This window comes from Mauremys reevesii, linkage group 10 (genome assembly GCF_016161935.1).
Source record: "Mauremys reevesii isolate NIE-2019 linkage group 10, ASM1616193v1, whole genome shotgun sequence".
NCBI lineage: Eukaryota > Metazoa > Chordata > Testudines > Geoemydidae > Mauremys > Mauremys reevesii.
Window position 1 is genome coordinate 53,009,145 of NC_052632.1, and position 13,489 is coordinate 53,022,633.

Genomic DNA, 13,489 nt, shown 5'->3' on the forward strand with positions numbered 1-13,489 from the left:
TCAAATTGCGTCCACAATACCTTTAACCTGGGATTGCGATCTCGATTTAAGTGCTACTCCACTTGCCGAGATGGAGTACAGAAATCGGATTAAAGAGCTCTTTAAATAAAAATAAACGGTTTGGTCATGTGGACGGAATCTTTTTTTTTTTCCGAATTAACTTGGCTAATTCCGAAATAACCGACTAGTGTAGACCAGGCCAAAGACTCTCCTAGAAATGCCCACTGCTGACTTGTTGAAGAATGCAGACTTCACTGTAAACTGCTGGGTGATGAGAATAGAAACTCCAGTAGTTCTTGTCTTTGGTTTTAGTGGAGCCTGCATTGTTGGCTCTTTGCCCTTTCTGCGCTCCTCCCCCTATCTCTCCATTCCTTGGAGTTTTATTTACCTTCCAGACCAGTAGAGGGCCTGCTTTGCATAAGTATGACTGTGGTCTTTGCTGCAGGACATCATTCCCTAGAATGCTGCTTACTGATTAGAGAGCTTGCTGGCTGGCTGGGAGCAGTGCCATCTGGTGACAAAAGTGCTGCAGCTGTCAAAGAGCTTGTGGACTGAAAGAGAGAAGTTTGTAAGCTGATCACATTTATCTTGGACAGTCCAGGTATTTTCCTGCAATATGGCACGTCATGTTGCTGGGATTCTTGGCCAGCCATGTACAAGTACCGTTCCCATTTCCCTATAGCAGTTGGGTTCAGAACTGTTTTGGGAGCAGTCAGTTTGAACTGTAAGCTGTCTTCACTGCAGTTGTGTTTCATTCCATTCAAACCAGTCTCCAGAAATTTTCCTTAAGCATTTTGCAGTACGTTTGGCAGAGGTTCGATAATTACATTCAGAGAGCAGGGATTTTTTTTTAAGGTATAGAAATTTGGGAATGACGTGCTATGCTATAAATAGGAGTGGTTCAGAGGAGCTCAGAGCTCTGTTCAGGGGTCTGGAATGAACAAAACTTGAACCAGATGCTGAAAACTTTTCTTTCTGGCCTGGGGGCAGGGACGTTCTTGTCAGATTCCTGAGGTTTTGCCATTCACTGTTTGTTTTTTCTGGCTGTACAAACCCCACTATTGAGACCATACCTAGCATCCAGTTCACTTCCACCTTTAATCAGATGAAAGGTGTCACTTTTCTCTGTCAAAAGGGACACAGAGGAAGCACCTCACCAGTAACCAAGACATATACTTGAGCCAATATCTTGCACGCACTTGAAGATATTTTGATCATCCATTGGAAATAAACACTGATCTAAAAAAAATAATTGTGCATTGTTGGCATTAATTATGACATTTTGTTTTACTAGTTAAGAAGAAGTCCACATGGTGAGGAAATACTCCCCCCCAGTTAGCTAGCAGACATCAAAGGGGCTGGATTTCAGTGAGATCCCTGCTCATGCTATTCGGTTCCACTCAGATTCTTTCTGCAGAAATTTGAGGGCTTGCACCCCAACTCTCCACAAGATGTGCTCAGAGCATGTGAAATCAGACTCTATTCTGCTTCTGGTTTTGCAAGGCATGTAGTGATTTGTTCTCGGTGATAGTAGATGACTCAAACCCCTCCTTTGGATGAAAACCTCATTTTACTGTGGCATTAACTTTGGTTACAGTTCATGTGCCATCGTGCATAATCAGAGAGACTCAGAGACTTCTGTTGGAGTGACTTCACTTGACCCTTTGTAATGCAGCTGGTGATGCTGTGCTGTGGGAAGTTTGGGTTTGAAAAGCGACACCAAGCCCATTTTCTCACCGTTCTGATGTGATTAGCTTGCGCTTTGTTTCTGTGGAAGGTATGAAGGGAACTGAGTTCAAAAGCAGCAACTTAAAAGGGAAGCCCAACATGGGAGGATTCAGGGAAGCTCTTGCAAAGCAGGAAGTAAGAACTGGTGTATTCACAGTGGACTCGACCCCTATGTTATGGGTTGGCCATTTCTGAGTTGTGATTTTTGCCATGCTGCCACAGAATTGTCCAAAGGAGCAGCAGGGAAAACTAAAACTGAATCAAAGCAAACCAGAGCCCATTCTTACTGCTAATGTCCAAGGATCAGAGAGATGGATAAGCAAGGACGGCCAGGAGTCAGTTATTTATTGTGATAAATGGGAGTGTAAATTCAGACTGAAATGGATTAAAATAACTCACAATAGACCAACAAACTTCATGCTACCAGAGGCCTGGGCTACATGGCAGGTAACAGTCAGTGTAATAGCCAGTTTCTGGCCCTCCCAACACAAATGGCAGCCTCTGTGGGAGAAGCCAGGATGAGAGTGCTCTCACACACATTTGTGCTCAGTTATCCAGCCTGGATGCCAGAGTTCTACCAGCATACTTGGCAGTGGAGTTTTGCAGAGGGTAGCATTGGGCTAGTGAAGGTGACAAGGAGAATAAAGAAGAGTTGGTTCACGGTAGCACCCACAATGAGGCTGGAGGGTCTTATGGTCAAAGTACTGAACTGGCTGAGGCTTGGGAGATCTGGGTTCAATTCACTGCCCTGTCACAGACTCCCTGCGGGACCTTGGGGATTAGCCTTCCTTTCTCCCACACTTGGTCTGTCTGATCTCTTTAGGGACAGGGACTGTTTTTCACTAAGTGTCTGTACAGCACCTACCACAGTGGGGCCCTCTTGGTCAGGGTCAGTAGGTACTGCTGTGTTGAGAGTATTCTGTTATGAGGGTATAGAAGTCAGTTGGTCTCTTAGTGCATTTTTGTGTCTGCCCTGCATTCTGCTAACATCTGGTTTGTAGCCACTGGGAAGTCATTTCTGCACCTTAGAACTGTGCATGTCCCTGATTCCCATGTCCTGGCCTGGGGAAGGGGAACCAAAATCCATTCTTTCATTTTATTAGCTAAAGGTCCCCAATGATAGTGGTGTCTGATTTTGGGGAATTTACTGGGACTCTCTGTGTCCTGTCTGCTGCAGAAATGCACGTGCCCTGGTACATCAAGTTCTATCATTGTATTCCCTGCAGGATACTGGCATTGGAATGACCCAGGAGGAGCTTGTTTCTAATCTCGGCACCATTGCTCGATCTGGCTCGAAGGTAAGAGAGATGCCTCCTTTATGTTGTGTCCTCGTGGCCATTTTCATCCCCCTGAGGCTTCTCCATCCTGCATCTCCTGAGGCCCTATCGTCAAGGAGACCCCTGTTGGGAGGTGAAACCAGCCCAAGGCTCCATTGTCGTTCCTGACCCCTGAAGTGTGTGGTCATTGGTACCAGGACAACACTAAAGAACCATTTTCCTCTTATTGGGGGAGCAGGGTCCCATTAGCTGGGGATCCCTTATGTGTCCTGTATTTTGTAGATCCAGGCTCTTTATATAGTCATGGTGCACTTAGCTGTGCCGCTTTGTAAAAGCAAATTTCTTTCCCCCAAGGCATAGTGATCCAGATCCACAAGCTCTCTACCTACCATCATGTTTTCTAAGTCTGCAAGTGGCAACACAGTTACTGGCGGGCCAGGGGTGGACACAGTGTTTGCTGGTGCATGTATCTGTTGGGTTTTTCCATCTCTGAGATCCTCATTCATTTCTTGCAACTGAGCAATCACACGCCATTCTCTTTCCTCTCTCCCACCTGTGCAGCAAGTGCTGCCCTAGGCAACGCTTTCTTGTTCCAGAGCTGCAGTCTCTGCTCCTCCTGTACTATGTTGCTCTGTAGGAGCAAGTCACTGGAGCAACTTCCACTTGTGCTGTCCCCAGGAGGGTGAGCTCAGCCCCCCAGAGTGCTGAATGCTGCAAAGCAGTTGAAGGGGAGGGATCCCCTTGGAGATGAATGTTCTGGGGTGCCAGGCTCACACTGAGCAAACATAGCAACAGGCTGAGTCAGGGAGCGTGGGGAGAGCAGCTATGGGGGGTTGGGAGGAGGTTGCAGCCTCCCAGCTGTAGCCTAGGGTCAGTGGACCTGCAGTCCAGTATACCTGCTACTTGTTGTCCCTACAGGCATTTCTGGATGCACTGCAGAGCCAGGCGGAAGCCAGTAGTAAGATCATTGGCCAGTTTGGAGTGGGCTTCTACTCTGCCTTCATGGTGGCTGATAAAGTGGAGGTATACTCGCAATCTACAGAGTCCGGGAGCCCAGGCTACCACTGGTCTTCAGATGGGTAAGAGTCTGCAAAACTGGAATTATTGGAGGCCAATGTATTAGAGAGAACGAGCGAGTGTTGTGATATTGTCTGTAGCTCCACCTGGGTGTGGACTGGAAGCTGTGCAGGGAGGTGCAAGGTGAGGCAGGGCATTGGTCTTTTGCAGCTAGACACCTCGGTTAAAATCCTGCTTAGGTTACAAATGAAAGTCTTGATTACAGAACCACCACCGCATGTAACTCAGCAGCCTGGCTGTGCTGGCACAGAGCTCAGGTTTGAATAGCCAAGGCTACTATAAGGCAAGAGAATGGTGCATTAGGAGAGCTGTGTGGTGCCCTTCACTGCAGCCTGAGCTGTCAGCTCCTTGCTGCTATGGGCTTGTTAAACAAGAAAACCACACGTTAATTCAGTCCTGCTAAGTGTGCCAGATTGACAGCCATAGAAACTGACTGCAGTTTGCCCACAGAGCAGGCATGGCACAGGCGGCACAAGCTTCCCCATCTCCAACCCACCAATGTGCCTCAGCCCTGTCTTGAAGGGATACTGAAGGGGTGAGAAGGAAATTCAGTCTCTGTGGGCTGGTTGTTTTGCTGAGAATGCCAACGAGGAGGCCTGTTGTGGTGTTGGTTATAACATGGGCACACATCTTCTGTGAGCTGGACTTCCATATAGATCACCCACTCATTTCACACAGACCACAGAATGTCCATCAGATGGCAGAAGCTTTGAGCTACTGCAGACTTGGGCCAGATTTGGACCAGAGCCCTAGATGTGAAAAGAACCACCGCCTATTAAAAGCCAGTGGGAGAAAGAATTTGCTGAGTTTATAAATCCCTGAAAACTGTTTTACAATTGAAACTTCAGATCCTGTTGTGTTCCAGATAATAATCTGCTTTATTGTGCTAAATGTTACAGTCCTCCTGCTTGTAACCTGTCAGGGTCACTGAAGGATCACCTGCCATTCCCGCACCTTTCACAATGTGTGCTTTCCACCCTTGAATCGGTGCTGCTCCCTGGGGCGTTCAACCCTCAGACAGATGGGGCAGTCACTCTGAACTAGAAAGAGTGGAGATGACTATTGGTAGCAAAGGGGCCCTTTAGCTCAGTGCAGCAGCCTTTCATCAGAGGATGTCGCTGCATTCTAGTGGAAATAATCATAGGCTGGGACACACATGCTGGACCAATAAAGAGCCATGCAGTCTGCTTGTCTGGAGCCTGGAGGGCTGCAAGTATCTGTATAAATGTAGAAGATTTCAGTTGCTACCATGGAGTTTTAGCCCAGGCAGACAACATCACCCAGTGCGCAGTGCTGTTGTCAGTAGAGGCTGCTGGTATTGTGAAGCATTGTCTGCTGGGACCTGTAGTCTCCACAGGCTGCATCACCATATTATATATCTGGGTGACAACATGTAAAACTCCACAGTGCCCAACTTCCATTGACTTCAGTGGAAGCTGGGTGCTGTAGTTTCATTTGTGCTTTGAAAATCGTCTCCTTAGTTAATGAAATATTCCCTTTTCATTCTCCTTGTTAATAAACATCCCCAAGGAAAAGGTTTCTATGTGATGCTGTGTTTCTATTCCTAGCTCGAATGTTTGAGATCGAAGCCTCTGGCGTCAGACCTGGGACCAAAATAATTATCCATCTCAAAGAGGAGTGCAAAGAATTTGCGAATGAGGACCGTGTCAAAGGTGATCGGGTGGGGAAATGAAATGGTATTCTTTGGACTCCTGTAGCCCCTTTCCCCTGAGGATTGCTGTCCCCATCTCACAGAGGCCTGGAGAGGTGGTGACATGATGGCAGAGCTTAGATTAGACCCCAGCGTCCTGACTCATAGTCTCCTGCACTGGCTGGACACCCAGCCTTTGATGCTTAAACACTTGTAAATTGCCTGTTGGTTGACACTGTCGTGCAGAGGGTTGACATTTCATTGCCAGAGCCCCGTGGGTCTACCCACTTTATATTCCTGCCCTTGTGGGGCTCCACATCGATGCTGAGTCTCTTGTGAAGATCGACTAGGCTTCTGGAGCCCTGTGGATCAGTGTAAGGGTTGCAGTGATGGGGTGAGGCACTGTGGGATGGTCCCCTCTGTAGCTCTTCTACCACCATGCTTTCTCTTCCTTTGAGCAATCCCAGGCAAACCCTAATCCTCCCAGGTTAGCCTGGAGCTGTGGAAAGTGTCATGGCCAGTATTAGAAAGCTGGAAGGATCCCACACCTCAGAAGTTCTCTCTTACTTGGGTGTTATTACAATGGGGTTGCTAATGTTTGTAATATGTTCTGAGCTCCTCTGCTGAAGAGGCCTGGGAAGAGCGGAGGATGATGAGATTCTAAGGGTGAGTTTGGGCAGATGGGGTGTGTGCAGAGGATATCTGTCCTTTGCTCACCACAGGTGCTGCTCACCAAAGTAGAACGTGTCTTGTATTTATATAATCCAGGAACAGCTTGCCAGCCCCAAAGGCCATTACTCCACTTCCTTCTACCTCTGTTCTAATTGAGGAATATACAGGGTGCTGCTAGTTTAACTCATTGACTTCTCCCAAAGAAATGGGAAAATCTGATTGAATTGGCATGCCTGCTTTTTCTATAGACATGTCTGGGAGCTTAGACCCCTTGTCTTTTAACCCTGACTTAATTCCTTGTATTTCACAGGGTAGAGGAAAAACTGTTAAAAGAAACATTGAGATTTCAAAATGTAGTTAACAAATGAGAAGGTTATGGCAGGCTTTGCCCACTTCCGCATAGGCATTGCAATTCAGTGTCTAATTACATGATCTCCTGCTGCTATTTCCATGGACCCCTGTCTGTTTTGTGTGCACGGTGAATGGTGTATTGTTTAAAATATTTTACCACACATGCACTTGTGCGAATTGCATTTTAAAATGGTTCTAACATGGCCAAATTTAAACCAGTTTTTCCTAGGATCCTGAAAGTCACCTCTCCTCCCTAGGAACCATATTCCTGCCGGTTTCCAGCTCTCCACTTCACACTGCATAGATGCTAGAGCTGGGTTGGTTTTTGTTTTGTTTTGTTTTGTTTTTTAAAGCAAGAATTCCATATCTAATGGGAAAGTATCCCCTTCCCTCTCTGCTCTCAAGTAGCTGAATAATTTTTGCTCAAACTTTTCAAAGAAACTCATTTACCTCTGGGCAGAAACCAAGCCTCTTAAATTCCATCCTGACAAGTGAAAGATTCAGAAAGTTGTGAGCCACGGTAAAAGCTGGGTAACCATGGAAACACTTGAACTCCCCACCCTTTAACTGTGGGTGTCCCTATGTTCTCCTCGTCCCATAATGTTTTGAGATCCTGTGTTGAGGAGTGTTAAGTATATGGTCGTCACTACAGAATCGGCTGTGACATACCAAAGTTGTAACCGTAGAAGTAAGAGAGACAAAAGTCCTTTAACGTCGTCCCCTCCTCTCCCTGGGGCAGTGCAGGATTATTTGCTAGAGGTTTTTTTCTGGCATTTTGCTGAGTCTAGTTTTATATGCCCTGACCAATCCACTGCTTCCTTCGAGAGAGGGTTCTACAGCTTGATGGCTCTCACTGATATTCAGCCAAAATGTTCCCTTCCTTCTGTCCCATTACTCCTACTTGTACCTCAGAGTGCTACATTAAATACTCCTCTCTCACTTTGGTATTCACGCAGTTCAGATGTTTGTAGACTGTTCTCACCGCCACTACCTCCAGTCACCATCCCTTTGCTAAGCTAAACATTCAATCTCTCTAGACCTCTAATGTTCTTCGTTGCTCTTTTCTGAACTATTCCATTCCATGATTTTTTTCTGATTACCTAATGGGCTGTGGTAAAATGCTGTGGGGGGCAGGAGCAGGCTGCAGTGGAGAGCAGGGGCTAATCTGTGCTGATATGACAGGTTCCCACAGCTCACCTTGGTCACAACAATATGGTGGTTGAAACTGATAAGACCTGGGTTCTGGGTTTTTTTCGTTGAAAATGTTTCTCTCTGTTCCAGATGTGGTGACAAAATACAGTAACTTCATCAGCTTTCCCCTCTTCCTCAACGGGAGACGCCTCAACACGTTACAGGTTAGATTGAGAGCTATGGGCAGGGCAGTGATTGAGGGGGAAACTTGTAACCCTGCAGTGGGCTCAGAAAATGAGCGAATGGGTCCAGAAAGGACCAAAGACTGCGAATGGATGAGGTGGTGGTGATTGTCCAGGGCTGGGGATCACAGAGCCTTTCTGAGGTGAGGAGTTACTCAAGATGAACATTCTTTCCGAAACCATTGACCTAGTGAGTTGAAATGTCTGGTTGTGGTGAAGCTGGTTGGATAGCTTCAGCCGTACACTCTTGTGCCTGACAGGGTCGTAGTCTGATAAATCGATAAAAGCTGCGGCTGTTTTAAGCTTCTGCTGGAAGCTGGCTTGAGTATGTGTAGACAGTGCAAGCACTTGATCACAGCAGCTTTTCCCTGCACTGAAAAATGCCTGTTCTGGGGGATTGTGGTCTCCAGGATGGGGATCAGCCTCGCCAGGATCACCCACTCCAGTAATTTGTATCTTGTTCAGAGGAGAGAGAGGGCAGTAGCTGTGAAGGTTGTTGGGCAGCTTTCCAGGTTATAAAATGGCAATGACTTCTGATCGTCTCCAAGTTGTTGGAAGTTTGCTGGGGGTGATGACTTCCATCAATATTGCTGCCATCCAGTCACACCCTCTTGGCCCAATATAGTTAAGGAAATCTGGATGGATGCTGCCTGTGCCAGCTGTTTTGGTAGCAGAGAGGAGAGCTTCGATCTCGGCTCTTGTGAAGGTTTAACAGAGATTTGATGGAGGGGCACTTTGCGGGGCTGTGCACTGAGTCCCGGGCTTGGCGGGGCTACAGCCGAGACTATGTGCTCCAGTCCCACGGCTTTTGCCGGAGGCTGCAGCTGGGGTCGTGTGCCCCCCTGGTGGCTTCCAAGGGTCATATGCCCCCTCCCACTGCTGCTGAGGCTTGGCGGGGGCTGCAGTCAGGCCACGTGGTCCTGTCCTGCAGGTGGGCCAGCTCTGGAGCAAGGGCTGTGTCGTGTCGTCCCCCCCCCTCCCCCGAGTCGGGGCTGTGCCCTCTGCCATGGTGGGGGGCTTGGCCTGTCAGTGTCTCTGCCCCCTGTCCCCCTCCCCCCATGGGACTCCATTCTCCCCCACTACCTAGCCCTGCCCCCAGTTATTTTTAGTAAGGTAATGGACAAGTCACAGGAATTTTTGTTTATTGCCCATGATCTGTTTGTGACTTTTACTAAAAATAACCATGAAAAAATCTTAGCCTTAAGTATGATATGCTGTTTGGGCACAAGTGAAGACCTGCTGGCTTTTTAACGGACTGCGGTCTGAACTCTGGGGAGCAGCGCAAAACTCTGGTCCTAGAAACAGGTGCTGTAAAGCATCTGAACTCCCCACTGAATCCCAGTTACACCTTGGATCTTGGAACCCTCCAACACCTTTGTAACTTCTGGTCTTATTAAGAGGCTGTTTGGGAATGACCCTTTTAAAAAAGGAAGCTTGCTCAGCATATTGCCTGAGCTGCAAGAACAGTGGGCCTATTGGGCTTGCTATTAAAAGGCAGGAGGTATGACTTGGGGGCCTGTCTTAGTATGTGGCTGTGGGGTGTGTGTGTGTCTGTGGGTGTTACCAGATGGGTGGGGATTTTAACCCTCCCTCCTCCCGCACAGGCACTCTGGATGATGGACTCCAAGGAGATTGGTGAATGGCAGCACGAGGAGTTCTACCGCTTCATAGCCCAGGCTTACGACAAGCCTCGCTACACCCTGCACTACAAGACAGATGCCCCCCTCAATATCCGCAGTATCTTTTATGTGCCTGAGATGGTGAGACTCTGGCATTCTCTTGGGGGTGTGGGAAATCCTCAGTGAAGGAAAGGATCACAGAATAGACATCCCTTCCAACTTGAACAGCTGCAGCCTTATGTGCCCAGCACTGCAGAATTGCTTTTGGAGTAGCCAAAAGGGAATTCCCAGTGCCTAAAAGAGATGGAAGCATCTCTCCAATGAGGGTAGCGTGCCGCAGGATAATTAGGGTGCATTGAACTGTGTCTATTTGTCATGAGCAGAATCTGGCTCAGGTGGGAGAAACCCTCACAGAGCAAGATTCACATGCTCCTGTAGTTCCGTTTTGGTGGGGAGGATAAAAATGTGATTTGCTCTGATCTCCTCAGACCTGTGAAACCTATAGTGAACATCAGCAGAGTGTGGGGCTTTCGTATGAGCCCCACTTGGGGCCCCAAGCAATGCCCCATGGCTTTTGATGGTGTAACTTCTTCTCTTGCTTCCGCAGAAACCATCCATGTTTGACGTCAGCAGGGAGCTGGGCTCCAGTGTTGCCCTTTACAGCCGCAAAATCCTCATCCAAACCAAAGCCGCTGACATCCTGCCAAAATGGCTGCGTTTCCTCAGAGGTAGGCTGGTCAGGGAGCGAGCAGGAGAGTGCAATGGTCTGCAGCAGCACCTTCCTTGAGTGTCACTTAGGCCTGGTCTACACTCGGGGGCAGGGGGGGGTCGAACTACTTACCCGTCCTCATGGCGCGGGATCGAAGTCCGCGGCTCCCCCGTCGACTCCGCCACCGCCGTTCGCGGTGGTGGAGTTCCGGAGTCGATGGGAGCGCGTTCAGAGTTCGATATATCGCGTCTAGCTGAGACGCGATATATCAAACTCCGAGAAGTCGATTGCTACCCGCCGACCTGGCGGGTAGTATGGACATACCCTTAGTGCAGTTGAGGCAGATTTCTGAAGGCAGCCAGGATGGTGACATGAGACATCTGTTGGAGATTTGTGGGAAGGGAGGATTTAGCAAAGGGCTGAGTCCTGAGTCCAGTTGTATCCTAGTCTTGAGTCACTTCATTGCCACTGTTTGTTCTAGGTGTTGTCGATAGTGAGGACATTCCCCTGAATCTCAGCAGGGAGCTGCTGCAGGAGAGCACCCTCATCAGGTGAGCAGACAGAGAGGCTGGTTCCTAGGGGATTGTGGTGAGTGCTAACCCGTCTCTGGGTGGGTGGTGATAAGCTATAGGATGTCATTTCAGATCAAGACCTAGCAGGTGAGCCGTGCAGTTCCCATTAACAAGAGTTTCTGTGTATAATCTGATACTGTGTAGCCCGAGAAGCTCCAAACTCTCTCATCCACGAGGTGTTTCTCAACTAGACATGGTAGACAGAGTGTTAACTTGCTCTGCACCATCCAGCTTCTTCTTTGAGTAGTGTCCCTGTGAGTGTTTCACTTCTGGTGTGCCTGCGCCTTTGAGCGAAGATTTTGGTAGCAGTGCCTGTTCAGCCCATGCATGCGCCCCGCTCATCCTCATGCCCTGCACCGAGGACATATAGGGCTGTGCAGACAAACCACCCTCAGTTCCTTCACTACCACAAAGTTCCACAAGGGAAACTGAGGCAGAGTAGAAGGAAGGCAGGTAATGGAACACCCACAGGGACATACATTGTGAAGAGCTCCAGTTTTTTGAGTGGTTCCCATGTGTATTCCACTATGGGGTATGCATGTGCCCAGAGATGGAAAATTTTGCAAGCAGCGTCTTTTGGTCTTCACATGCACCCTGGCTCACCTCATGCCCCTGACTGAGCAGTTAAAGGACGGTGCAGACTGACCACCTCTTCAGTTCCTTCTCACTGCCTCGTTGTCTGTGTCAGAACCTCCAGTGTCCAAAACTTTGGCTTTCTCATTTCTCTGTGACTATATTTAGCTATCTGTAAAGAGTTTTTATCATTCAAGTGTTCTCAAGTTTTTATCTGATAGTTATAGTGTTTTGTAATTAGTCTTCCTGGCCTGGAGAGCCACTCCTCTTTCACCCCTCATTCTGTACCCTGTTTCAGTACTGAACTATGCTCACTACTCCAGGCTTCAAAATTTGTGCTTTCTTCCCACAAACCCTCCTGGTCAACGATGATCACCAATGCTGCTAGCACTCTCAGGGAAGCCCACATTGCAGCAAGTTGTAGTATCTGCTGCTCATTCTCCAGCCATACTCAGGAAGGGTGGGGACTTCACCTTCAGTTCCACCTAATGAAAAAGGGCATGATGCCGCAATCGGACCCTGGCCAGAGGACTTCCCTCCCTCCATTGTACACTGGCTTGACTCAACAAGGAGTGTGTCTCCCACCATGAGGTCCAACTTGGGAGCAAAGGAATCGACCTCCACAGATCCCTTGGCGGAATCTTGTCAGGAGAGCAGAGAGCATTCTCATAAGTTTGAGGCTAAGACTTGAAAAAGTTGGATTCAGCCCTGCCTAAACTGAACAAGTCTATAAGCTTAGCTGAAGAGAACCTAGGATGTCCCAAGTCCTCAGAAGCATGACAAGAAAGCCCACACAATTTTGGTGGCACTAGTGCCTCTGGTACCTCACAAACAGAAACCCCAGGATCCACCAGCACTGATGAAGAACGATCATTGAGAGCATCAGTTACCCATGGTGCAGTCTTTGTCTTCAGTGGCTGTGGCACTGACTGTCTCTGCCGCAGCTCTGGTGGACTGGACCCCTCTAGCTCTGGGAAGAGCTGAGACCTAGCCTCCTCTTGTGGACATCTTCGCTGCCCCATACCCAGAGTCTCTCTCTCCTTTGGGTCCCTCCCTTTTCAGAAGGGTTATAACTCCATGAGGGGCACCAGCCTTCGGGAGGAGTCTGTGTCTCATTCCATTTTCATGCTATGACTTCCCTCCAACAGCTTCATTGGTACTGCCATTGGAACCGGAATCTGCTTTCTCTCCATCAGAAGATTCTAAACCATTTGATGAATCATTGTTCCCTCCTCCAAGACCCACCTTCTTGGTCAGAAGACTTGGACAAGATTGGGACCAACCTCCACCTCGTCACCCATCTCAGAGCCGATGCTACCCCATGCCATGGAGACTTCTGAAATCTCCTTTCAACCCATCCAGTTGTCCATATAGGGGCTGTTGGTCCAGCCTGCTAGGGAGTTGCCCTTTCCCTCCCCTGTGAGAGGACAGCTGGAGCTGTAGAGGAGACCTTTGAAGAACAGGAGGCAAGGGCTGACAAGGTGGCACCTCACACAGATATGTCCTCATCATTGCCGGATGAGGCTGTAATGCCTCTACTACCCTCCGTGGTGGATGACTTTCGACAGTTCCAGAAGCTGATGAACCATGTCACAGATGTACTTCAAATTCCTCTTGTGCAAGTCCAGGACTCCTATAATAAACTCTTGGACCTTTTATGAAGGACATAAATCCACACCGTGTAGAAGTCAAGCAGAGGAGTTTATTACACACAGCGCTAGCGGAGTGTCACCTTGCTTATTAGGCTCAGAGACACTGTCAATCAATCGATTACAATAGGATATATAGATTTTCCGTGGGCGGGAGAAAGTGATGGGGTAGGCAGTTCCACACTCCAGGATAGGTTTTGCAGCAAAACAAGTTAGCACATTAGTCAATGGTTAAAAG

General features: G+C 48.3%; 1 protein-coding gene across 1 annotated transcript in view; it reads left to right on the top strand.

Moving 5' to 3' along the window:
• The window catches only part of LOC120373931 (heat shock protein 75 kDa, mitochondrial-like), a 70,435-nt gene that overhangs the window by 39,830 nt on the left and 17,116 nt on the right, over positions 1-13,489 (top strand). The window contains exons 5-12 of the mRNA XM_039493005.1: positions 2,955-3,026; positions 3,924-4,084; positions 4,187-4,188; positions 5,651-5,755; positions 8,038-8,111; positions 9,734-9,889; positions 10,356-10,476; positions 10,939-11,008. Coding sequence (XP_039348939.1) covers positions 2,955-3,026; positions 3,924-4,084; positions 4,187-4,188; positions 5,651-5,755; positions 8,038-8,111; positions 9,734-9,889; positions 10,356-10,476; positions 10,939-11,008 — 761 coding nt within the window. The remainder of the gene's footprint in view (positions 1-2,954; positions 3,027-3,923; positions 4,085-4,186; positions 4,189-5,650; positions 5,756-8,037; positions 8,112-9,733; positions 9,890-10,355; positions 10,477-10,938; positions 11,009-13,489) is intronic.